This window comes from Sus scrofa, chromosome 13 (genome assembly GCF_054392235.1).
Source record: "Sus scrofa isolate SSC_HxYL_T2T_F1_AM1 chromosome 13, Sscrofa_HxYL_maternal_Yorkshire_Landrace_v2.0, whole genome shotgun sequence".
NCBI lineage: Eukaryota > Metazoa > Chordata > Mammalia > Artiodactyla > Suidae > Sus > Sus scrofa.
In genome coordinates this window covers 123,571,629-123,598,219 of record NC_139395.1, presented here as the reverse complement: position 1 = coordinate 123,598,219, position 26,591 = coordinate 123,571,629, and the positions used below count along the sequence as shown (strand labels likewise).

The following is a 26,591-nucleotide window of genomic DNA, read 5'->3' as shown; positions in this document are numbered from 1 at the left end:
TGACTGTGTGCTCTCTTTTTTTTATGAAGGCCTTATTAGAAATTTAGACTGTTGCTTATTATTTCTTAGAATAATTATTCTTTAAACACAATAAGATAACACTTTTGCCAATACAAACCCTTTGTGTTATCTGCTAGATTTAAGGACCACAGCACAGCTATGGATAGTGAACCAAACTCTGGAACATCTTCGGTGTCAACAACAACCAGTAGCACCACCACCACCACCATCACCACTTCCTCTTCTCGAATGCAGCAACCGCAGATTTCTGTCTATAGTGGCTCAGACCGACATGCTGTGCAGGTATTTCTGTTACCATGATGGGTATGCTAAAACTTAGGATGTCATACTTTTTACTTAAGCCACATGAACCTGAGTTACATGATACCCTCTAAATGAGTACAGTTAAAATTATTAATGTTTAAAATAACCAACAAGGTTATTTGATAATCACACTATTGAGTGAGCTTACATTTGTTAGCATGTAGCTTATAAAACACTATGTCAGGAAAATTATAAATTGGAAGGTCTGTAGATGCTGCTCTTACATGAAGACACTCAGCTGAGACCTCCAGCATGTAGAATGGCTCTAGGTTTTTCTGGGTTATTTTATATTTGAACCCAGAATATGGACTTAGGGAGATCTGTTCAGCTCTGTAGAGATGGTAAGAGGTTCATTTTAAACCCAAGTGGCTTAAGAACTAAGCAGGAAGATTCATTCAATAACTTAAAGGGAGGGGCAGAGGAGGAAGGTACTATTTAATTAAGAAAAGTCTTAGGCTCTTCACTTAGGTGAGAAAATAGAGTTTACTCAGTTAACCTTTATAATAACGGAGGTTGAGGCATATGGTATTGAGTAAAAAAGGGCGTGGGCATTGTAATCTGATGTGCTCTTTGTTTGAATTCCATTTTCTTGATCAATAGTAGCTGTGTAGCCTTGGGTGAGAGGCATAATCTCCTTGAACCTCAGGAAAGTATAAAACGAGGATGAGACAATGTACTTAATTAGTCATGAGAATGAAAGGAAGCATCTAGAATTATGTGGGACATATTATATATACTTAGCAATTGCTAATATTTATTGAACAATTGCTATGTGCCAAGCATTTGATAAATGTTTTGTAAGTATTATCTGCATTTAACAGATGGGAACACTGATGTTTTAAATTGGCTAAATAACTTTCCTAAGCTCTCATAACTAGTTGGTACTCTGGCTTTAGAGTTGTGCCCTTAACCACTCTGAGTTCTTATTTTTTCCATTATGCTTGTTTTCTCTCTCAGATCTGCGTAATTGCCTTCCACCCTGAAAAAAACTTAGCTGTTTATGATGTAGTCCTCTCCATGATCCATTTTTCTAGAGTGGAGATCCCAGCATATTGGCTATTTAGCTGTTTCGTGGTTAGGATTCTGAAGTTACTGAAGTTAGAATCAGAATTGTTGGAGACCCAGTCAGTTCAGCAAAAATTTAAACTGGAATGAAGAGTGTGTTTTTAGTGTTCTTCACCTTTCTCTGAGGCAAAGGATATAGGGAGGAGTATGTAGATTCTTGAGCATACAGATGATGTGATATTTTAAATGCCATTTTGTTCTCTAGTTTTTACTTAAGCTGGACATGTTAAAAAAAAAAAGTGTTACTGGAGAGTGTAGATATAGATATAGCTCACAAATAACACTAACTCTGATTCTTATGAGATCATAGAATTGCTTCTCTTAAAATGTAATCAAATCAATATGGAGCTGCTTAAGTAGTTCTTTAATACCTTTCAGCTTTCTTTTTCAGTCCTGTGAATCCACTCACCTTGATCCCTTAGAGGAACAAAATAAGAACAACGTGCTGTATCTTTAACTTGTATTTAAAGAGTCTCTCTCCCACTGAATGAAATATGCTGACAATGGGAAAAATTATTATGACAGAAATATGTGCCAAATAGGTTATTTTTTAAGTTTGATTTTAGAATTTTATCATGGAATTAGAAGAACATATATAGATTCACCTGACCACACAGACATATTGTTATGATTCTAAATCACTCAATTCTGGTCTCTAGTCTTCTGCAACTAGAAGTCAAAAGCCTACATTGATTTTACGACAGGGGTCCTTAGCAGGTATAGCAGTCTGTTATTGGGGAAATGAGATATGAATACATGAAGGTAGATAACACAAAGAAATAAGCTTTCTTCGAATCTGGATAAAGCTTTCTGGTAAAGGTGTCCTGACTCAGATTCTCAAGCTGTAGGATTATGGCTGTATTACTCCCTTAGCTCTTTGAAAACTCTGGTTTGATGCTGAGATTTAGGGTGCTGTTTCAGAGTCACCTTGAGCATGATGTGACTTTGGGATGTGATCCAGAGGCCTGGTGTAGTCTGACTTACCATTGGACAGATAAAGGACTTTCCTCTTTTATTAGAATACTTGACTTTTCTACATTTTTCAAGTTATGATGTTCAGGCTCAGATTGTACATTTTGCTAATAAATAGTTACAGAAGGAGTTCCCGTCGTGGTGCAGTGGAAATGAATCTGACTCGGAACCATGAGGTTGTGGGTTGGATCCCTGGCCTTGCTCAGGGTTAAGGATCCAGCGTTGCTGTAAGCTGTGGTATAGGTTGCAGACGTGGCTTGGATCTGGTGTTGCTGTGGCTGTGGTGTAGGCCGGCAGCTGTAGCTCTGATTTAACCCCTAGCCTGGGAACCTCCATATGCTGCAGGTGCGGCCCTAAAAGGCAAAAAAACAAAAACAAAAACAAAAACACAGTAATTAACACTTTTTCAGGATTTATTTTTTAAATAAGAATAGTTCTGTGTTGAAACAATTGAAATAAGGAATCTGACATTTAAAAAACAGTTAAGGAGTTCCCTGGTGGCTCAGCAATTTAGGGATCTGGTGGTGTTACTGCTGTAGCTTAGGTTGCTTCTGTGGCTCGGGTTCAGTCCCTGGCCTAGGGACTTCGACATGCTGTGATTGTGGCCAAAAAGATTTTTAAAAAGTGATTATTTTGTGATTTCTAAAAAAGAAATAGATTTATAATTTTACATGGTTATTAATAAACTGAAAGATTTTTCAGACAAAAGTACAAACAAGAAGGCAAAAACCACTTTTAATCTAGCAACCCATCAGTAATCTTTTAATGTTTTCCTGAATATTTTTTGAAATATTTAATATGAATGGTAGCTTACTCTACACATTATTTAGTGACCTCTTTTTTTTACCTAATGATGTATTTGGGAATTTTTTTTTTTGTTGTTAATATAGATATATCTGCTCTGTTCAATATAGTAGCCACTTGCTGCATGCGGCTATTTTACATTTAAATTATAATTAAAATTCAGTAAAATTAAAAACTCAATGCCCTCGTTGCACTAGCCACCTTGGAAGTGCTCAGTAGATATGTGTGGCTGGTGGCTACTGTATTGGATGACACTGATCTACGTTATTATCTCTAATGGCTGTAGGGTATACATATTCTCACTATATCCAGGCAGTGAATTCTACCAAGTTTTATCCAAAAACAGTTATATCAATTTACGTTCTTACTAACAGTGTATGTAGCAGTAGTAGTATTCTTTTAAATCTTTATCCATTGGAAAGTTGGGAAATAGTCTCTCTCTCTTTTTTTTTTTTTTTTTGCCTTTTTAGGGCTGCATTCATGGCATATAGAGGTTCCCAGGCTTGGGGTCAAATTGGAGCTGTGGCTGCTGGCCTACAGCACAGCCACAGCAACACAGGATCCGAGCTGCATCTGTGACCTACACCACAGTTCTCAGGAACGCCAAATCCTTAACCCACTGAGGCCAGGGATCCAACCTGCAACCTCATAGTTCCTAGAAGGATTCATTTCCGATGCGCCACCATGGGAACTCCAACAGTCTCATGTTTTAATTGGTTAGGTTTTGACACAACTAATGAGATTGAAAATCTTTTCAAATGCTTACTTGGCCCTTTTACTTTTTGCGAATTGCCTCTATTGAGTAACTGATTTCTACGGATTAGTAAATCCTAGTGATAGGTAACCAGGAGAGAACTATGTTAATAAGTTTGATGACATTGAATATTTTTAATATTATTATTTGTCTTTTTAGGGCTGCACTCGAGGCATATGGAGGTTCCCAGGCTTGGGGTCAAGTTGGAGCTGTAGCTGCTGGCCTACACCACAGCTGTAGCAATGCAGGATCCGAGCCACATCTGCGACCTACACCACAGCTCACAGCAATGCCAGATCCTTAACCACTGAGCAAGGCCAGGGATTGAACTTGTGTCCTCATGGATGCTAGTCAGATTCGTTTCCCCTGAGCCATGACACAAACTCCTTTTTTGTTTTTTGTTTGATGAAATTGAATATTAAAGTAGTGAAGTTTTGTTTTACTTATTTTTTTTTTTTTAGTTTTGCTTTTTAAGGCCACACTTGTGCATATGGACCCACGCTAGGGGACTAATCAGAGCTGCAGCTGCCAGCTTATATTACAGCCACAGCAACATGGGATCCAAGCCACGTCTGTGACCTATACCACAGCTCATGGTGATGCCAGATCCCCAGCCCAATAGTGGGGCCAGGATATGAACCCGAATCCTCATGGATATTAGTTGGGTTCATTACTGCTGAACTCCAAGTAGTGAAATTTTAAACTGCTTTTTTAGTGCTTTATTTTATGGTTAAGATTAAGATTGTGGTTTGACATTGGTTCAATTGACTTATCACAGGTAATTCAACAGGCTTTGCATCGCCCTCCCAGCTCAGCTGCTCAGTATCTTCAGCAAATGTATGCCGCCCAGCAGCAGCACTTAATGTTACACACAGCAGCTCTCCAGCAACAGCACTTAAGCAGCTCCCAGCTTCAGAGTCTTGCTGCTGTTCAGGTGAGACTGAAATGAATTAAGAACTTATGAGACCAAAGTTAACGTTACCTGTAGATAATTACTGAAATTAAATACATTGGGTAGAATTTCAGAGCTCTCAGGTGTCCTGTGATTATTTTTTCTTAAGGAAATAGGCTGCCAAATAGAAGTTAGCTTAAAAAAATGGTTGTGCTTTATGTGTTACTCTGTTGCTAACTTTTGTCTCTCTGCTTTTTTTTTTTTTTGGTCTTTTTGCTATTTCTTGGGCCACTCCCGCAGCATACGGTGGTTCCCAGGCTAGGGGTCGAATTGGAGCTATAGCTGCCAGCCTACGCCAGAGCCACAGCAGCTCGGGACCCGAGCCATGTCCGCAACCTACACCAGAGCTCACGGCAACGCCAGATCGCCAGATCGTTAACCCACTGAGCAAGGGCAGGGACGGAACCGCAACCTCATGGTTCCTAGTTGGATTCATTAACCACTGCTCCACGACGGGAACTCCTTGTCTCTCTGCTTTTTATCTACATTGCAGATGTGCTATACTGGTGTCTTGGTTTTGTGTATAAAATTCTAGGTTCCACAGTGAATAATTAAGGTTACATGAATTGTATTTACATTTTTTACAAAAAAGTAGATTTTAAATTTACATAAGTAATTTATACTCATTAAAAAAATCAAACTATAAAATCGTTTATCAGAGGTAAAATATAGAGGTGTTCTTTTTCCACAGCCACTGTTATTTTCCACTCTTCCAAGGTGGCCACTAGCAGTTTAATATGTATCCCTCTGGAAATTTTCTGTATAAAGATATGTATAGGCACTTTTATAAAATCCAGTAGTGATTTGTACTGCAAATAGGATGATTTTATGATTTAAGTGCTTATATTTTTAAAAAGATCTTCATTATTGTTATACTGTCTATTTAGATAAAACTATATATGAGATTTACTCTTAAATCTCCTAACTAGAGGAGGACCTGAACCTGAAAAAGGTTTATTTCTGTTTTAAACACATCCCGGCTGTTGCTTCTTCTCGGTAGTGTAATTTTAAATAACATCGTTTTCATGATATGAGTTTGGAAACTGAAACCCACTGGCACTTGATATAGCTCTAGTTTCCTTTTCATAACATTGGAGTGGTGATTTCATTTTGAAGAAGACAAAGACCTGTAGAGTAAAACCGATAATGAGTGAAGCTCTTAAAATGAGATTAGCTTTTGGATCTTCTGTTTTCACCTTTCAGTGTTTTCCTTTTTTCTTAATCTGTTTAACCAAAGCTTAATCCATATTGACTGACTGTAAAATGAATTGGTTCATAAATATTTTTACTTTTATTGTGGTTTTGTGGTATGGTACCAGAAAGTTTTTAAGTTTGGGCTTTTATAGACATATTATAAAGACCTTATTATTTTAGGCAAGTTTGTCCAGTGGAAGACCACCTACATCTCCCACAGGAAGTGTTACGCAACAGTCAAGTATGTCCCAGACATCAGTAAGTGCCCTAAATTTTTTCCCAGTTTAAAAATTTTTAATTATTGCTTTACAGACGTGAACTGTTAATACATATAAAGCCATTATTGTATATCTTTTTTTTTTGTTATTGTATATCTTTTGAATTCTCTTTAAGTAACAAGTGTCTAGAAACAGGAAAGATAAATTTCAAGAATTCAGAACTAATGTCAAAATTCTCAAAAATCTGAGTCTTAAAAATGTTTTTATATTATTTCTTATACATGTTTTCTTACTGATTAATTCTGATCTGCTATTCTAAATGATTTCGGTTTTCCGTGTGTATTGAAAGTGTGAAGTATATAATGCAGGGGTTTAATCCGTGCATTTACTGTGATCTACTAAAGCATGTCATGTCCTTGGTAGACATGTAAATGTTTCTAGCTTTTTCTTTGCAATTCACATTTTAGAAATTTTACTTTTCAGCTTTTGCTTATTTGAGTTATCTGGGGCAAACGTGTAAGTTTTCATGTCTCTTTCTCTTTTTTTCCCTTCATTTTTGTGAAAAAAGTTATTTGCGGGCTATAGTATCCTAGATTAACTTTTTGAAAAATATTTTCAAGTTACTGCTATACTATCTCTGGCTTGCTTTGTTGCTGCTGTCATTTTTACTTTTGGTCTCTCTGCCTATGTCCTCTGGCTGCTCTAAAAGTTTTCCCTTCATCACTTGTTTTAGCCAATTTAATTGTGACATGTTATAAATTTCTGCATATTCTCTGCTTATGATTTGTTGAACTTCTTGGTCTGTGGATTTATAATCTTTATCAAGTTTTAAAAGTTTTGGCTATTTTTTTCAAAAAATTTTTATAAATTTCCATTCAAGATAGTATGATTTTTTTTTTGAGGAAGGAATAAAAGAAAGGTGATTTGCTGTATTGCATATATACTGGGAAATAGTGCAAAGCTTCCCATATTTACAGGTATGGTAATACTTGTTTTGATATAACTTCAATTGCAAGACTAACAAATTTCTGTATACTCTTTACTCAGATTCACCAATTATTAACATTTTGGCTTATTGCTTTATCATTCTTTCTGTCTACATATATACATATATACATTCATTCTTTCTGTCTGCATATATGCATTTATCTTTTTACCCATTGGTGGGTAAGTTTAGACATGTTTCTTTATTCCTAAATACCCCCCTCCCACCCTTTGGCTATAGCCAGGGCATGTGGAAGGTCCTGGGCCAAGGATCAAACCCTGTGCCATAGCAGTGCCGGATCCTCAACCCAGGCCAACAGGGAACTCCCATAAATACTTTGATTAAATATTTCTTAAGAACAAAGTTGTTCTTTTTGAAGCCACATGAAACCTGTGAAATTCAGGAAATTTGACATTGATGTAGTATAGCCCATATTCAGATTTCATCAGTTGTCCCACATTTCTCAACTTCATCACCATAGACATTATGAACCAGATAATTCTTTCTTGTAGGGGGCTATCCTTTGTGTTATAGGATGTTAAGCCACATCTCTAGCTTAGATGATGTGCCCTCCTGCTTTCCCCAGTTTGATCTCAAAAATGTCTGTAAGCACTGCCAGATGTTTCCTGAGGGGCCACATTGTCTCTTGTTGAAAATCATTAAGATAACCTAATAATGTCCTTTCTAGCTATTTTTTCCTGATCCAGAATGGTAATACTTTGACGCTTCGTAAAATTGACTCCAATAGAGTATATAGATTGCTAAGAAATTGAAGATAAACTTGTGCTGTATTTCTTTAGCTAAGGGTGTGGTCTTTGCTAACTGAGTACATGTGTGGTGAGTGTATAAGCTATTTTGGGGTATTGATCTGATATTTTAAATTAAAACATTCTATTTTTAGCATGGAAGTATTCTGAAACATGAATAAAATCAGTTAAAAAAATTACTTGTAACTTCAAAATGTTAGGCTAAAGAAAATAAAAAATTTAAGTAATGTAATTTAGACCTAAGCATTAATGCTATAGTTGTGGTTATTGATGTCAGATAATGTCTTTAATTAGTACATTGGGAAGGTCACCTTGCTGTACAGTAGAAATTTGGCAGAACACTGTAAGCCAGTTATAATGGAAAAAAATAAAAATCACTAAAAAGAAAAAAATACATTGGGAAGAACTGGTAAGCATTTTGTGGGCCGTTAAAAAAATTATAAATTTTTTATTCTCTGAAGTACTGGACTAGCATTAGGTTATGTATGTATAAGGGATAAGTGTTCTGAAATTTTTTCCCTTTGCATTATTAAAAGGTGTCCTTTTAAACTGTTTTTCTTTCATTATGATTTTATGTATGTGACTTTTTACAGTCACAGTTCTAGTGATTGTGCTTATTTTTTATGACTGTTGGTGCTAGTTTCATAAACCAGGTAGACCTGTGTGTTGAAGGATGCCAGAACCTGTGACTGGCTGGTGGGGGAAAAGAAGTAAGTAGGGAGAACAGATGCCTAGAAAAAAAACAAAGGAATAATAACATGCATTTGTTTTGTTTTCTGTCTCAGCTGAGCAATAGCTCAAGTATGTTGACTGGTCCAAATTATGATACCCCAGGTAGCTTAGTAAATTTAGGTCAGGTTCCAAAGGAAGAGCAGAGTGTGGCAGCAGAAATCTCTAGGTAGTGATAATAATGAGTTGTCAGGTGGCAGTCTAGTAGTTTTCAGAGTTTTGGTTATTTTGAGATAGGTTTCTGATACAGTGAAAGCCATAGGGAAGGGTCCAGCCTCCAGCAGATAAAAGGGCTGCAAGATGAGTTGTCAAATATTAGCCATATAGATTGGGGTTTGGAGTAGGAGTGGAATGCCAATGAGAAAATAGAATATTATATTAAAAAAAATGAAGACAAGGAGTTTCCATTGTGGCTCATCAATAATGAACTTGACTAGCATCCATGAGGATTCAGGTTCAGTCCTTGGCCTCGCTCAGTGGGTCAAGGATCTGGCATTGCTGGGAGTTGTGGTGTAGGTTGCAGATGTGCCTTGGATCCCAAGTTGCTGTGGCTGTGGTATAGGCCAGCAGCTGCAGCTCCAATTTGACCCCTACTCTGAGAACTTCCATGTGTGGCCCCAAAAGCAAAAAAAACTAAAAAAAAGGTCAGAAGTCCAGTCATACTACCTGGGGAAACTATGTATGTGGAAAAGACAATTGTTAATTGAATGTATAGGTGATTAGTGGGTGTCAGCATCCTCATTAGAACAGAAAGACTAATTCTAGACTTTTACCAATAGTAAGAGTGGTGATTTTATAGTTGATTGGCTCGAAAACTAGTTGGGACAGAGTTTTTAGGTTGATAGCTTTGTACTTCAACTTAATGTGACTAAGATTTAGTTAAATTTGATTTGTTGAAATGAAATTTAAATCAATTTAAAACTCTTACACAAAAAAGTATCAACAAAATGGTTGAAAATATATTTATAACATATATGTCACCCAGCTTATGTTTATGAAATACCAAGGACTCTATTATATTAGTAAGATAATGAGAATTCACAAAGGACTTGCATTGGTAATTTAAAAAAAAAACTACTTTGGCTTTTAAAAACAAAAATATATATTTACCATATTAGTAATAAAGAAATATATGTAATGACAATGATAAACTGTTTTCACTTGACAAATTACAAAACAAGGAAAAACAATAACCATTGTGGGCAAGCATGGTACATTCATACACTGTTGGTGGGAATGTAATTGGTACACCTTTTCTGGAGGGTTATTTGGCAGTGTGTATGAAAATTTAAACTATGTATGCCCTTTCTCATAGCACTCTAATTTTTAATGATGTCCTTTACTAAAAATGACAGATAATTGTAACATAGATAATTGTACAAATATGCATGGTTTGTAATGGTGGAAAATTATAAACAATACAGATGTTTGTTAATTGAGGATTAGATAACAATTATTAATTAACTATTAAGTAATTCATACAGTAGAATACTAGAGTTGCTAAAAAAAATGCTGTATGTGTGTCCATAAAGAGTCTTAGATTTTCGCTAGGTATTAGGTGAAAAAAGCAAGAATGTATAGTGTCGTCTCATTTAACTTATTTATTCAGGTTATTCTGTTTTTTTGGTTCTGAAATTTCCATTTGGTTGTTATCTATATCTTTTATTTCTTTTGCTGAAAGTTATTTTCCATTTGTTTCAGATGCGCTCATAATGATCGTACAGCTATAAAGTATTATTTAGTTATGATTAACATGTAATAAATTGCACATATAAAAAATAAAATATTTGTTAGATAATTATAATATTTTCATATTGGTGTTGGTATCTATTGTCTTTTTCATGTGCTTCTGATTCTTGGTATGATGAATTTTGATTGAAACCTTGACATTTTGAATAGTATGTTATGTGAGTGTGGATCTTATTTAACTTGTCTGTTTTGGCTGGCTTCTGAAAGGAAGCGTGTGCCACTTCCTTACTGTCAAATGGGGCTTGAAGTCCAGGTTCCCTACTTGGTTTCCATTGTTACCTGAAGGGATGCTCTTTGTAATTGCTAAGTTGGTGTGAGTTCTGGCTCTTCACTGGATCTCTACTGATGTCTCTCTGGCTAGGAGGGATAGGAGTGCTGTGTTACTGCTCTCCACTGATACTACAGGGATGGAGTAGGTTATTGTTGTACTCTGTTACTGCTTGGCTGGTATGAAAGTCTTGGCTCTCTACCTGGCCATCTTTGACACTAACCTGTTGGATTGTGGAATTGGAGTGTTTCATTACAGGGTTGAAGTCTAGGTCTTTGTGAGTGTGAATGTCATTGAGGGCCACAGTGTTTTCTGTGGTGTTCTGCTGGAGTAGAGCAATTATTATCTAAGTTTTCTATGTTGCAAGGCTGTCTTTTTCCTTATCCTTGGCTAGAAAGAGCAGCCCATTGGAGCTTTATTTTGTCTGTACTCATTGGTGTTTCTGAGTTACTAAACTAACTTCTCTGGCTGTGTTGGGGTTATATGAGATTTTAAAAGAAAACCCAGGGAGCTCACAACCACATCATTCACTGGGTCTTGAGGTCCCAGCTAGTCTGCTTTTCTCCACTTTTTAGGGTCTTCTTACATTTGTTTTATATGTAACATCCAGGATTTTTAGTTGTCCTTATGGAGAGGAACAGGGAAAATATGTCTATTCCACCTTCCTGAAAACAGAGTTCTTATCATTTAACTTATTTTTTTTTGTTTTATTTATTTTTTATTTATTTATTTATTTATTTATTTATTTTGCCATTTCTTGGGCCGCTCCTGTGGCATGTGGAGGTTCCCAGGCTAGGGGTCGAATCCGAGCTGTAGCCGCCGGCCTACATCAGGGCCACAGCAACGCGGGATCCAAGCTGGTCTGCGACCTACACCACAGCTCACGGCAACGCTGGATCGTTAACCCACTGAGCAAGGGCAGGGATCAAACCCAAACCTCATGGTTCCTAGTCGGATTCGTTAACCACTGCGCCACGACGGGAACTCCCATTTAACTTATTTTTTAAAAGTGATATCTATATATCTGTTTGGTTGTGTAGGAAGAAAATCTGTAATACACAAAACTGCTAATCTGTGGTTTACCTCTGAGGAAGTAGATTGAAGAGCTTCATTTTGTTAATTTTATGTTATCTAAATAAAACATCAATATACTTTTGTAGTCTAAGAGACAGAATACAAAAGTATAGAATAAAAGTGACATCCCCTTTGACTAGTCTCTTTTGCCCTGACAAAGTTCTATATGAAGCTTTCCTATCTTAGTACTGTGCATTTCTGTACATAAATGTAAATAGATAGGTCTATGGTTACTTTTATTTCTTTTTATATAAGTGAAGTGCCATCATTCTGTATCTTTCTCATCTAAGTCTTTGGGCATTTTCAGCTTTGAAAGGATTACATGGCTAGAGATTGTAATCATGGGTCTCTAAATGACTCAAGGGCTCTTTGTATTTCATTCCCTTTCCCTTTCTTTGTTGTTTTTTTTGGCTCTAGAATCTACATTAATCTCAGATGTTTTGATTTCAGTTCACTGTACTGTTCTGTCAAAAAGAAAAAAACCTTATTTTTGATAGCTTTCTAGCTGTTGTGCCAGGCAAGATGAGATTTTGAAGCCCAGTTAGCTTTATGCCTTTATTCTTCACATATTTACTCATTTATTCAACAAGTATTTATTGAGCATTTTAACACCATTCTCGGTACTGGGAATATAGCAGTACAGCAGATGACATCTCAGTCCTTATGGAGCTATGGCTAGATGGGTAGTAAACTAGTATATCATGTCAGATGGTGGTAAATTCTATAGAGAAGAATAAAGCAAGGACTGGAAATGGGATGAGGGAACTTTCCGTCTTTTTTGTTTGTTTGTTTTTGCCTTTTCTAGGGCCACACCCGCGGCATATGGAGGTTCCCAGGTTAGGGATCTAATGGGAGCTGTAGCTGCCAGCCTACACCACAGCCACAGCAACTCCAGATCCGAGCCGCATCTGCGGCCTACACCACAGCTCATGGCAGCGCCGATCCTTAACTCACTGAGCAAGGCCAGGGATCGAACCTGCAACCTCATGGTTCCTAGTCAGATTCGTTGACCACTGAGCCACGACAGAACTCCAGAACTTGCTGTTTTAATTAGAGTAGTCAGGGAAAGCATTGCTAATAAGGATGGTCTTTGAAGAAAGGTGAGGGAGGCAATTATGCACAAGGAACAGAAAGGGCAGTGTGGCTGGAGTGGAATGAGAGAGTGGGAGTATGTTTAGAGATGGAATTAGGTAATTGTAATTTAATTATGAGAAGATTATTAAACCTCTGGGTTTTACTCAGCATGAGTTGAGAAGTTATTGGAAAGCTGTTTTAGTAGGGATAGGACATGGTCTCACACAGGCTTTAACTTAACTCTAATGTTGAGAGTAGGTTCTAGGAGGCAATGATGGAAGCAGGGAGACCAGTTAAGAGGTCCTTGTAATAATCCAAGGGAGAGAGGCATTGGGGGTTTGGACTATAATGGTGACAGTAGATGTGTTAAAAAGTGGTTAGCCAGATTCTGAATATTTTTTTCTCCAATCTTTTATTATACAAATTTGGATGTTTTGTAAATAGAGCTAACACTATATGCTGATGGGTTGAATAAAAGTTGTGAATAAAGGTAAAGAGTCAAGGATAACTAGTATTTTGGCCTGAGCATCTAGAAGGATCTGCCAAAGCAGGTATGGAGAAGAAAATCAGGAGTTCAGTTTTTTTTAGATAAGATGTATGTTAGACACTCATCTGTAAATATTGAGTGGACATTGGATATGTGAGTTTGAAGTTCATATAAGGAGGTCTGGTGATTATCGATGACTTGTGAATCTCATTGAAAATTCAAGTCACAAAAAGCACATGTTGACTTTACCAATTGTGATATATTACGAAAGAATGGTAGAATGGAGGACATGAGTGACTTGGGTTCTAGTCTTAATGATGTGACTGGTGATGTGACTTAAGGCTAGTCATTTAACCTTCTAACACACCCCAGTTTTCTTTTTTTTTTTTTTTCTTTTTGTCTTTTTAGAGTCACACCTGCGGTATATGGATGTTCCCAGGCTAGAGGTCTAATCGGAGCTACAGCTGCTGGCCACAGCCACAGCAATGCCAGATTGAGCTTCGTCTTCCACCTATACCACAGCTCACACTGGGTCCTTAATCCACTGAGTGAGGCCAGGGATCGAACCCGCAACCTCATGGCTCCTAGTCGGATTCGTTTCCGCTGAGCCACAATGGGAACTCCATCTGTTTTCTTTTATGTAAAATTAAGTTGCCTAGTTAGATGGTTTTTAGTCTTTTCATCCAGATGTCCCTGGGTCCAGCTTTTAGAATGTTCAATAGATGGTGCTATGCACTGAACTGCATGCCCTGAAATTCACATGTTGAAAAAGCCCTAAACCCCATGTGACTGAATTAGAAACAGGACCTTTAAGGAGGTGATTAAGGTTAAACGAAGTTATAAGTGTGGAGTCCTGATTCAGTAGCCTTGGTGTCTTCATAAGAGGAAGCGACATCAGAGGTCTCCCTCTCTCTGATAAGAGGACATGGTGAGAAGGTGGCCATCTGCCAGCTAACAGAGAGCTCTCACTAGAAACTGAATTGGCTGACACCTTAATCTTGGACTTCCTACGTGTAGAACTGTGAGGAATAATTTTTTTTTTTTTGTCTTTTTTTTGCCTTTTGTACGGCCGTTCCCGCAGCATATAGAGGTTCCCAGGCTAGGGGTCGAATCGGAGCTGTAGCTACTGGCCTGCGCCAGAGCCACAGCAGCGCAGGATCCGAGCTGCGTCTGCGACCTACACCACCGCTCACGGCAACGCCGGATCCTTAACCCACTGAGCAAGGCCAGGGATCGAACCCACAACCTCATGGTTCCTAGTCGGATTTGTTAACCACTGTGCCACAACGAGAACTCCGAGAAATAAATTTTTGTTGTAAAGCACTTTGTTATGGCAGCCTGAGCAGACTAAGGTAGGTGGGGCATCAAGCCTTACTGTAAACTTTATTTTTTTAGAGATGTGCCTGCAGCACATGGAGATTCCCAGGCTAGGGGTTTAATCAGAGTTGTACCTACTGGCCTAACCCACAGCCACAGCATTGCAGGATACGAGCTGCGTATGCTACCCACACCACAGCTCACAGCAATGCTGGATCCTTAACCCACTGAGCAAGGTCAGAGATTGAACCTTTGTCCTCATGGTTCCTAGTAAGATTCGTTAACTGCTGAGCCACGATGGGAACTCCCTTTACTGTAAACTTCAGACAAAGGAGTTCTGTGATCTGTTTGAATCTGGGGGTTCTGAATAAGATAGTGGGTTAAGAAAGTATTCTATTAAAAAAGTTTGAGAACCAGTAGTCGAGATGTTAATCTAAGATTCTGCCAGAATTTCTGAAATAATTTGTCTTTTGAAGAATAATGCCTATCACATAGTATGTGTGTGACATTGTTAAAAGATGAAGTTTAATTATAATCAACTAGAATATGTAATACATAGTATTAATTTTAATTCTTGATTACTGCCAGTGGATAATCTTCAGATCATTTTAGGATATATTCTGATTGCCTGAAATGAAATTACAGGAGAGAGTCTAAATCCTGACCTCAGTGATGAGATTCTTCTGTTGATAATTAAGAGCAGGCAGCCAGTTTTCAGGTGTATCTGTCATCCCACACTGTGCTAGTTGCCCTGGGGGTGGGGTACACATAAGTCTTAAGTCTTTCCCTCAGCGATAGTAAGAGACATTTGAACAACTGTGCCTAGACATATCAAACGGTAAACAACATAACGGTATATAATCAAGTGATGGATGCCATGAGAGTTAACAGAAAAGAGATCTTTGGGAATTGGAGTAGTTGGGGAAGGCTTCTTGCATGGGACTTAAACTGAGCTTTAGAAAAATACATGAAGTTTGCAGAGAAGAGAACTCATCCCGAGCTTATGATCCTGAAATAGCAGAGCTTAGTTTCAGGGATTCATTCCTCAGTGGGATTCAGTGTTAGTCTCCCCCCTCCCCTTATTTTTTTTTTTCCTATTTAGGGCCGCACCCATGGCATAATATGGAGGCTCCCAGGCTAGGGGTTGAATTGGAGCTGTAGCTGCTGGCCTACACCACAGCCACAGCAATGCCAGATCTGAGTTGTGTCTGCAACCTACACCACAGCTCACAGCAACACCGGATCCTTAACCCACTGAGCAAGGCCAGGGATCAAACCTGTGTCCTTATGGATACTAGTCAGGTTCGTTTCCACTGAGCCACTACGGGAACTCCATGTGCCAGTATTTCCTTATTGAATGCTTTCTTGGTGCCAAGATGGTTTTAGGTGCCAAGGATCCAAAGTGAATAGAGGGTGAGATTACAGTGCATATAGGATATAGACATGTAGATAGAGGACACTGTGATAACAGTTTTGTTTTACTGGAGTATCTTCTAATAATTTGCTTGTAAAAGGTATGTAGATAATAAATTTGGAATCTTTGTAGGCCTAAAAATTGCCTCCTCAGACTGTTAATTATTTGTATATAAATTCTATATTGAAAATAATTTTTCTGGAGTTCCTGCTATAGCGCAGCAGAATTGGCGGCATCTCTGCAGCTGTAAGACACAGGCTTGATCCTTAGCCTGGCACAGCGGGTTCAAGGATCTGTTGCTGCAACTGTGGTATAGCTTGCAGTTGTGGCTCAGATCTGATCACTGGCCCAGGAACTCCTTATGCTATATAGGTGGCCAAAAAGGAAAAAAGAAAATAATTTTTCTTAGGAAACTTGAAAGCAAGGACCATTATTTTTAAAGTTAAAGTGTTACCAAAGAAAAGGCTGATTTTTGTCTATTTATTATTCCTCTGGTGTAATTGGAATTTTTTATCTTTAGTTTTTTAGGTTTGCTTGTTGTCGTTTGTTTTTCTGGCATTTCATGAGGCTGTCTCAGTGTCATTGTGCAGGACTTTTTTTAGACTCTTTTAGCATGAAACAGTGTTCTTGTTTATGAAATTAAAGACGTTTTAACAGAAATTTTCTTCTTTTTTTTCCTCTGTTCTCTTTTTCTGGAGCTCTTTTGTTAGATGTTGGTCTTTCTGGATTGATCCTTTATTTTAGCTTTTTACTCATTTTCTCTGTTATGATGTATATTTCCTTGCCTTTTTTTTTTTTTTTAACCCTTTTACACTTAAAAAATTTTTAGTTCATTCTTTGCATTTTCAATTTCTAAGAGCACTTTCTAATTCTTTTTACATAATATCCTATTTTTTTCTTATTTAACTGTTGTGATACCTGTTTTCGTTGTTGTTTTTTTTTTGTTTGTTTGTTTTTTTGCTTTTTTAGGGCTGCACCCATGGCATATGGAGGTTTCCAGGCTAGGGGTCAAATTGGAGCTGTAGCTGCTGGCCTACGCCACAGCCACAGCATTGCAGGATCTGAGCTGTATCTGTGACCCACACCACAGCTCATGGCAATGCCAGATCCTTAACCCACTGAGTAATGCCAGGGATTGAACCTGCGTCCTCATGGATCCTAGTTAGATTCGTTTTTGCTGTGCCACAACGGGAACTCCTGATACTTATCAGTTTGTAACATTCTTTTTTTCTGTTTCCTGAATAATTTATTTTTCTTAGAAATTATCTTTGCCTTTTCATGCTACTGATTTTTCTGTTAAAAGAGAGAGCAATTTTTCTCTTAAAATGCCTGATTTTCTGCTTATACTTAAGAGTGGATGACTGTGTCAATTAATCATCATGGGTGTCTTCCACTATTCTGAAGATAGGTCTGTGCAGACTTCTTTCCTTAGTAGAAAAGCCAATTAAAATTTTTGTATTTGCATGTGGGAATGGCAGTGGTGGTGACAGTGGAAAGATATATGTTTGGCAGGTTTAGAATTGAAGGTATGCAGGCTGGAACCTGGCCAATCAACAGCTGGTGAGTTGACAATTTCAGAATACAGAGGATTTTACTTCAGGGTACAGGTACCCACTCTAGAAGCCTAGCTTTTTCTTGGCAGTTCTGTGACTTTTTTAGAGAAGTGTCCTTTCTTTCTAAGTCTGCCTTTTCTAGGTGGAAGAGGGGTAGGGTTATGACTGTTGAGTCTGTTTTCTAAACAGATCTGTAGATAATCCTTCATTTTTTAGCCCCACTTCTTACCTCTGCTTTCATGTCTCTAAATTTTGGGTCTGAATCCACTCTGATCTGTTTCTTCCTGTATTCTGGACTGTGACTTCTCTTTATTTTCTACATCAGTATGATCTCATCTTCTTTGGATCTTACAGAAATGCAGATGCTACCCTTCTCTCTCTTTCTTTGCTATGTGTGTGTTTTCTTTTTGTTTGATGTTGCTCTTTTCATCCTCCAAGGTTTTTTTTGGGGAAAAAAAAAATTTAAACCCACAGAAAAAATGGAAAGACTAAGCAATGACCCTTGTGTATGCTTCATGAGCTATCTATAGCAATTGTTAAGTACTCCTCTATATATTTATAAAATATTTTCTTACCATTTGAAAATAAGTTGAAGACATCATGACACTTTAGTCCCAAATACTCAGCATGTATTGCCTAAGAAGGAAATTGTCCTATGTAGTCGTAGTGCTATATCACACCTAAGAAAGTTAATATCAGGACAGTATCTAGAATATGCCCCTATTAGGATTCCCTCAGTAGTTTCCAAAGTACCTTTTATAGCCCTTTCCCAGGATTTAATTAAGGATTACACATTGTATATGAATGTCTTGTGTTTTTCTTTAATATAAAAAATCTCCCTGCCCCCCCTTTTTAAGAGCTCAAGTCACTTATCTTATGGACTGTCCTACAGTTTAAATTTGTAGGTTTGTTTCAATTTTTTTTTTTCTGGTCTTTTTGCCATTTCTTGGGCCGCTCCCGCGGCATATGGAGGTTCCCAGGTTAGGGGTCGAATCGGAGCTGTAGCCGCCAGCCTACACCAAAGCCACAGCAACGCAGGATCCGAGCCGCGTCTGCAACCTACACCACAGCTCATGGCAACACTGGATCCTTAACCCACTGAGCAAGGGCAGGGATTGAACCCGCAACCTCATGGTTCCTAGTCGGATTCGTTAACCACTGCACCACGACGGGAACTCCTCAATTTTTTTTGTTACTAACTGCTATTTCAGTGGATTTTAGTAGGAGGGAGAAGCAATGGGTGTGCTTATACCATTGTCTTCAGTATTTATTGTTGTGTAAACATAATATACTACTTTAAAAAAAACCCCCTATTTTCCTCTTGCCAGCAGTTTTAATTTTTGTGGGTTTTTTTTGCTTTCATAAGCAAAACAGCAATAAATATTGTGTATCTTTTTATTTTATTTTTTATTGTTATTTCTCCAATACCATTTTTTTTCCCTACTGTACAGCATGGTGACTCAGTTACACATACATGTATATATGCTTTTTTCTCCCATTATGCTCTGTCATAAGTGACTAGACATAGTTCTCAGTGCTACACAGCAGGATCTCATTGCTAATCATTCCAAAAGCAATAGTTTGCATCCATTAACCCCAAGCTCCCAATCCATCCCACTCCTTCCCCCTCCCTCTTTGTGTATCTTTCTATATTTTTCTAGTAATTTTCTTTTAAAAAAAACCTAAGAGTACACTTGTTGGGTCAGTGAGATTGCTTTTAGATCAAGAACCTTATAAATGGGAGTGCTCTTATGGCTCAGCAGGTTAAGGATCCAGCATTGTCACTGCAGTGGCTCTGGTCGTTGTTGTGGCATGGGTTCTGTCCCTGGCCTGGGAACTTCCACATGCCATGGATATGGCCAGAAAAAGAAAAGAACCTTATAAATGATCAGTTTTCTGCAAAAATACCTAAATCAGATCAACCACATTATGGTTGATAAATTCATTATGAATTTATGTGAGAGAAAATTACTTGTTTAAAAATCCTCTGTTACCAGTTTTAGGAGGTATTTTTTAAAACTCAGCTGTTTTCAAGGATTTTAAAAAATATGATTTCCAGTGATTGTTAGGAACTGATTCTAAAATTTAATAGCAGTCTAAAATAAAACTGTAGCCTGCGTATTTGCATGGTTATGAGCAGCTTAACTGCCTTCTTATATTCCAAAAGTACATAAAAAGTAAGAAAGTATGAAGTCCTCCTTCAGCCTCCTTTTCCCTTCAGTCCTTCTGTCTCCTCAGTTTGCTGGATATCCCTCCAGGTCCTTATCTGTGCTTTGTGGATGTACATAAAATAAATGTGTGCATGTGTGTTTAACACACAATTTTTTTACACACTGTAAATAAAGGTAGGTATTCTGCATTTCATTTTTATACTTAACAGTGTGTCTTCAGATCTTCCTATTGCACTCACTTGGGCTATTGTGTAGTGTTGGTACAACAGTATTGCTGCACTTTATCTTATATAACCATTTCCATTGCTGGATAGTTACTTCTAATACTTTGTTTCAGCATTGCAACTTTTCTTTCTGGGGTATCAAAATCTCAAAGCAGTTGTGAGATTGTGAAGTTTTTTATTTGATTGTTTTGCTGTTGTTTTTACAGCTTATATTGCAAAAAGTAGAAATACTGTTTTTCTGTAATAGAAATGCAGTCATTTTTCTCTCAACATGTTTTTCACATATGTGGTATACATATGTATATATACATACATGTAGATAGGTATTTTATTTCATTTCATTATTAAAAATGTGCAGTCTCTTAAAAAAATCTTTCATGGGTAGATATTGTTATTTGAAATTTCTATATTTTACACTTTTAGATACTGAATTACATACAAATTTTTACTGAATAATGAGGGAGGAAGATTTATATGCTGCTTTAAAGTGATAAAAACAAAACAATCTAACAAAGTAAACATTAAAAAAAATAGCATTTCCTCTCTGATTCTTTTTTTTTTTTTTTTGTCTTTTGTCATTGTTGCTATTTCTTGGGCCGCTCCTGCGGCATATGGAGGTTCCCAGGCCAGGGGTCTAATCGGAGCTGTAGCCACCGGCCTACGCCAGAGCCACAGCAACGCGGGATCCGAGCCGCGTCTGCAACCTACACCACAGCTCACGGCAATGCCAGATCGTTAACCCACTGAGCAAGGGCAGGGACCGAACCCGCAACCTCATGGTTCCTAGTTGGATTTGTTAACCACTGCGCCACGACGGGAACTCCTGATTCTTTTTTTTTTTTTTGGTCTTTTTAGGGATGCACCTGTGGCATATGGAAGTTCCCAGGCTAGGGCTCGAATAGGAGCTACAGCTGCTGGCTTACACCACAGCCACAGCAACTCGGGATCTGAGCTGTCTGTGACCTACATGACAGCTCATGGCAATGCCAGATCCTTAACCCACTGAGCAGAGCCAGGAATCAAACCCTCGTCCTCATGGATACTAGTTGAGCCATGAAGGGACTCCTCCTCTCTGATTTTAAGGTTAATACCTGCATAGAAAAAACAAAAACTTTGAAAAAGAAAATCATTCCCACATTTACCTCTAAGTAAAATTACTCACCTTTAACATTTTGGCGACTCTTCTTCCAGGTGTGTGTGTGTGTGTATCTGTATCAAATATAATCAGATACAGTTTTATGAATATGCATTATTATGTGTATATATATATACAGTGCAGTCATTTTTCTCTCAATATGTTTTTCAACGTATGTGGTATACATAGTATATATACATACATGTAGATATTTGTATGTAATTATATAAGTGGATTATATTCTGCATGTTATTATATAGTTTTTTCATTCAACAGTGGGTTGTGAAGACATTCTCATGGCATTGAATACATATTTACATTAGCCTTTTTTTTTTTTTTTTTGGTTGCTATTTCTTGGGCCACTCCCGCGGCATATGGAGGTTCCCAGGCTAGGGGTCTAATCGGAGCTGTAGCCGCCAGCCTACGCCAGAGCCACAGCAACGCGGGATCCAAGCCGCGTCTGCAACCTACACCACAGCTCACGGCAACGCTGGATCCTTAACCCACTGAGCAAGGGCAGGGACCGAACCCACAACCTCATGGTTCCTAATCGGATTCGTTAACCACTGCGCCACGACGGGAACTCCTACATTAGCCTTTTAATGTCTGTATACCATGTCTCTCTGTAGATATACTTGATTGATTCTGTTAAGTCAAATGGCATCAGTGGGTCTCAAATGGGCTTTGGTTCTGGAGAGTAGTCTGGGCCAGAGACACAGAGTAATCTCCTTTTGAGGGTACTAAGGAGTGGTTGAGAGTTAAGTGGCTGTTCTGGACAAATTTGGTTTCCTCTGTTGACTCTTAGTGTCAGTAGGGAGAACTTCCAGTAATAGGACTGAAATGGGTTCCTTTATGGAGCGTGGGGCTTGAGGTGTGAGGAGACAGGATTGGCCAAGGCTTTAAAATGAAAGGAAATTAACGAATGCTGGGATGGAATTGACAGAGAAGATAACAGAAACAGTTGAGGGCATCTGGTTCAGGTCACCAGAGCTGCTAGCAGAAAATAGAGAGCCATATCAGAGTTGGCTGCTGATCTATCTGCCCTCATGGGTTGGGCATTCATTAGAAGAGACTGTCTGAAATGGTACTTGCCATTGTGGAACTTAAACATTATTTGTTCTTTGATCTCACAACTTAGAGTGCAATGCAGGTGGTGAGGAAGTTACTATTTAGTTTTCTTACTTCCTTTTTTTTTTCTTTTTTAAGAAAAAACATTGGGTTTGTACTTTTTTTTTCTTGTAATGAGAACTTTTAAGATTTGCTCTTTTAGCAACTTTCAAATATACAGAACAGTATTATTACCTATAGTCATTATGCTGAGGATTACATCCACATGACTTAATTTATCTTAAGACCGGAAGTTTGTACTTTTTTTTTTTTTTAGTCTCTGCCTTTTCTAGGACCGCTTCCTTCGCATATGGAGGTTCCCAGGCTAGGGGTCTAATCGGAGCTGTAGCCACCAGCCTATACCAGAGCCACAGCAAGGGAGGATCCGAGCCATATCTGCAACCTACACCACAGCTAACGGCAACGCCGGATCCCCAATCCACTGAGCAAGGCCAGGGATCGAACCTGAAACCTCATGATTCCCAGTTGGATTCGTTAACCACTGCGCCACCAAGGGAACTCCCCGGTTTGTACTTCTATGTTTTACTTCCTTATAGAGCACTCTCAGGCACCTTAGCTATCAGCCAATCTTTTTTTAAAAAGATGTTTATGTTTTTGTTTAAAGAGTGTGGTCTGTCCTTATTAGAGTACCTACCTTCCTCTCTTCCCTTCCCTTCTTCTTCTTCTTTTTTTTTTTTTTTTAAAAAAAACCATCACCGACTGAGAAAAGTGCAAAGGCATTATTATTGCAGAGTAACCCAAATTAACAAGCTATCAGGGTATAGGAAAACACCCTGAATGCCAAAATATGAGTCAGAAAACTAAGTCATCTAATCATTGGTGCAAGGCTTTATTCAAAACATCTTTTTGTGGAGTGTATAGAAAAATAGGGTTTTCTGGGGAGGCTTATTAATATTTTGTTGTATAGTATATCAAAAGTAGAGTTAAACTAGTATCACTACACTGTCTCTGCATTTTCACTCTACTTTGCTAGGGCCTATACCAGAGTTGTTTTTTCCTCTCTCTCACAAACATACTCTGACTCTTTGTGATAGGCTTATATGTTACATATAAGGCATGAAGTATGCCTTAAAATAACATAGCATTCAGTAACTTAATAAACTTATCGAATGAAGGCACTCTCATAGATATTGGATATATGAAGATAAATAACACATGGTTCTCATCCTTAAATTACTGTTTATAAAACTGAGACGGAAGTATATGCTGGAAGTATATGGAGTTTATGGAAGATAGCAGACAAAAAGGAGGGGGAACATTTAGTTCTACTATGAGGTATAGGTGTGCTTGAAAAAGCTTAGCAGGTAATTTTTGAGAGGAAGTTGTTCTGTGCCTAGTGGTAATGGGCTGGGGGTTGGGGTAGAGGATGCTCAGTCCAGTCCAGAGCATTGCTGGGCCATAGTGAGGCCTAGGACATTATGACATTGCAGATAGCTTCATGTGGCTAATGTGAAGGGTAGGTATAGAGGAGTGGGAAGAGTTGATGCTAGAGAAGTAGTAGGGGAGTTTGAATGTTTTAATAAAAATCAAGGAAATACTATCTGATAAGTCAGAGGAGACAGTGTTCCAAGCAGGGAGTTTGGCTTGGAGCTACTAAAGTCATCTAGCTGGACATGTGGCAGGTTCAGAGTCTTAAACTAAATGATTCAAAATGAAAATGAAATTGAGGAGGATAAAGGTATAGAAACAGTAAGATGTAACTGAGTTTGTTTGTGTTTTAGAAGAGGGAGGAATTAGGATGATTTCCAGATAATCTGTTTGGGGGCTTTTTAGAAGATGCCAGTGGTCATTTGAGGAGAAGCTAGCTTAAGAAGGAATAATAATGAGTTTGGTATTGAATATGTTGAGTTTGAGTTGGTAAGAGACATCCAGAAGGATGTTTTCTGTAAGTGTTTGAATTTGGAGAATAATAGTTTGTCATCAAGGATTGAGAGTCTGCTGGATTGACTTCTTTGAAACTGTGGGAGTGCGATAATCTGGGAATTGAAGAAAAAAGGTGTTGAGGACAGAGGATGAACAGTTTGGGGGTGGGCTAGAAAGAAGAGCTGGTAAAAGAGATTGAGAGAGAATGGTCTAAAAAGAATCCACTGAATTTGTTAGAGGGTATTGGTGATTTCTGCAGATGGGATTTTAGTGATGTGCTAGGAATAAAAGCCAGATCGCGGAATAATTTTTTTTTGTCTTTTGTCTTTTTAGGGCTGCACCCGCGGCATATGGAGGTTCCCAGGCTAGGAGTCTAATCGGAGCTGTAGCCGCCAGCCTACGCCTGAGCCACCGCAACACCAGATCCCAGCCTCGTCTGCAACCTACACCACACCTCATGGCAACGCTGGATCCTTAACCCACTGAGCGAGGCCAGGGATCAAACCCTCGTCCTCGTGGGTGCTAGTTGGGTTCATTAACCACTGAGCCACAATGGGAACTCCCAAAATAATTTTTATATTAATTATATTTATGCACTGAATTACGTATTTTATTAAAATTAAGATGTGCTTAAACAGTACAGATAAATTTAGAGAATTAATTCATGTACCTGCTATGCAATTTTTTTAATCTTTTATTTTGAAATAATTGTAGACCCTGGAGTTCCTGTCGTGGCGCAGATCGGATCCTGAGTTGCTTTGGCTCTGGCATAGGCTGGCGGCTACAGCTCTGATTAGACCCCTAGCCTGGGAACCTCCATATGCTGCAGGAGCAGCCCTAGAAAAGGGAAAAAAAAAAAAAAAAATTGTAGACCCTGAAAGGTATAGAAATAGTACAGGGAGGTCCTCCTGTATAGCCTTCACTCAGCTTCCTCTAGTTACTTGTTCTGTTTAACAAAGGTCCTGAATTAGTAAAAAATACTGTTTTGGGATAGATTATGGAACTGTGCTGGTGGTGTGAATCTGGCTTCTGTACCCTCACGTGTACCTGGAATTTTTATTTTCGTAGGAGCCTTTCTCCTTCCACTGGGGGCCAGGACAGATGGAAAGCTTTCTTGTGACTTCTCAGAGTTTCTGAGTGGAGCTTTTCCGCTCCTTTTCACGCTGAGAAGCCCTTTTGAGAATCTTGGCTCAAAATGGGTCTTTCTGGTTTCTCCTGCAGTAGGCTCAAAATCAGGTCTTCTATCTATCTCTGTGGCTAGCCCCCATAGGTTGCCTTGATGTCGGCAAGAGAACTTACATCTTTGAGTTTCCTCCTCTCTGGCATCAGGGAATATCCCTTTCCGCCTTTTGAGTTCAGTTATGTAGCACCTGTGGTATATGGCAGTTCCTAGGTCAGGGGTTGAATCGGAGCTGTAGCCGCTGGCCTATGCCACAGCCACGGCAATGCCAGATACGAGCTGCGTCTGCAACCTACACCACAACTCATGGCCACGCTGGATCCTCGACCCACTGATTGGGCCAGGGACCGAACCTGCATTGTCATGGATATTAGTTGGATTTGTTTGCCCTGAGCCACGACAGGAACTCCTCAGTTATATATTCTAATTTTCATGTTGATCTTGCATTGCAGTGAGTGTATTTGGGCACATGGATGTATTAATCCAATCTGCCTTGTTGCTTGAATCCAAAGTCTAATAAATTATTTCTTAATTTTATTCTCTGTATTATCCATGAAAAGGATTTGAGGTTGGATTATATTACTCTTGTGGTAGTCTACATGTCTCCCTTTGCCCTGTTCCCTATCTATCCCACCCAGTTTGCCTTCGCAGGTACAATCAATTACTAGTCTCATATATCTCAGAGATAGGCCATAGACTAGTTTTTTCTTTAACAGCAGTTTTAAACTTTAGTGTTTATAATTTAATCTTGTAACCTGTATTCAGGGTTTTTCCATCTGTTTGATAAATAACAATTGTATTTTCTTCTCTTGAGAGCTTTTGAAGGAGAATGTTATGCTAATTTTATGTTATATGTATGTTTTTATATATGCGAATGGACTACCTATGTATTAACTTTTGTTCATTTTAGAAATCCCTCAAAATGTGACAGAAAATGACAAAATAGTATAAACTTGATTTAAATGGTTTAAATTACTATGTGAGATATTAAAATAATGGAACAATAATCCTAATTTGGGGGAGGTAGTGAAATGATATTTTAAGACACTGGAATTTTATGAAACACAATGAGGATATCCTTAAAAATTATCCTAATTATTAACTAGTACCTGCTATTGTTTGCATATGTGCAAATAATTGCTTAAAGAAGTGATGGGGGGGTCTGTCAAAGATGAAGCCCTCTCTTTTAG

General features: G+C 38.3%; 1 protein-coding gene across 49 annotated transcripts in view; it reads left to right on the top strand.

Annotated features, from left to right (window-relative positions):
* PHC3 (polyhomeotic homolog 3) overlaps window positions 1-26,591 on the top strand; it is a 91,788-nt gene that overhangs the window by 2,581 nt on the left and 62,616 nt on the right. For 39 of the 49 annotated variants that reach the window (XR_014824281.1, XR_014824280.1, XR_014824276.1 and 36 more), the window contains exons 2-4: window positions 138-303; window positions 4,698-4,853; window positions 6,246-6,323. Coding sequence is in view for 16 of the 49 variants with exons in the window: in XM_021069785.2 (XP_020925444.1) it covers window positions 138-303; window positions 4,698-4,853; window positions 6,246-6,323 (400 nt within the window). In the remaining 33 variants the exon portion in view is untranslated. The remainder of the gene's footprint in view (window positions 1-137; window positions 304-4,697; window positions 4,854-6,245; window positions 6,324-26,591) is intronic. The other 10 variants (XR_014824283.1, XR_014824278.1, XR_014824270.1 and 7 more) reach the window with 1 other exon arrangement.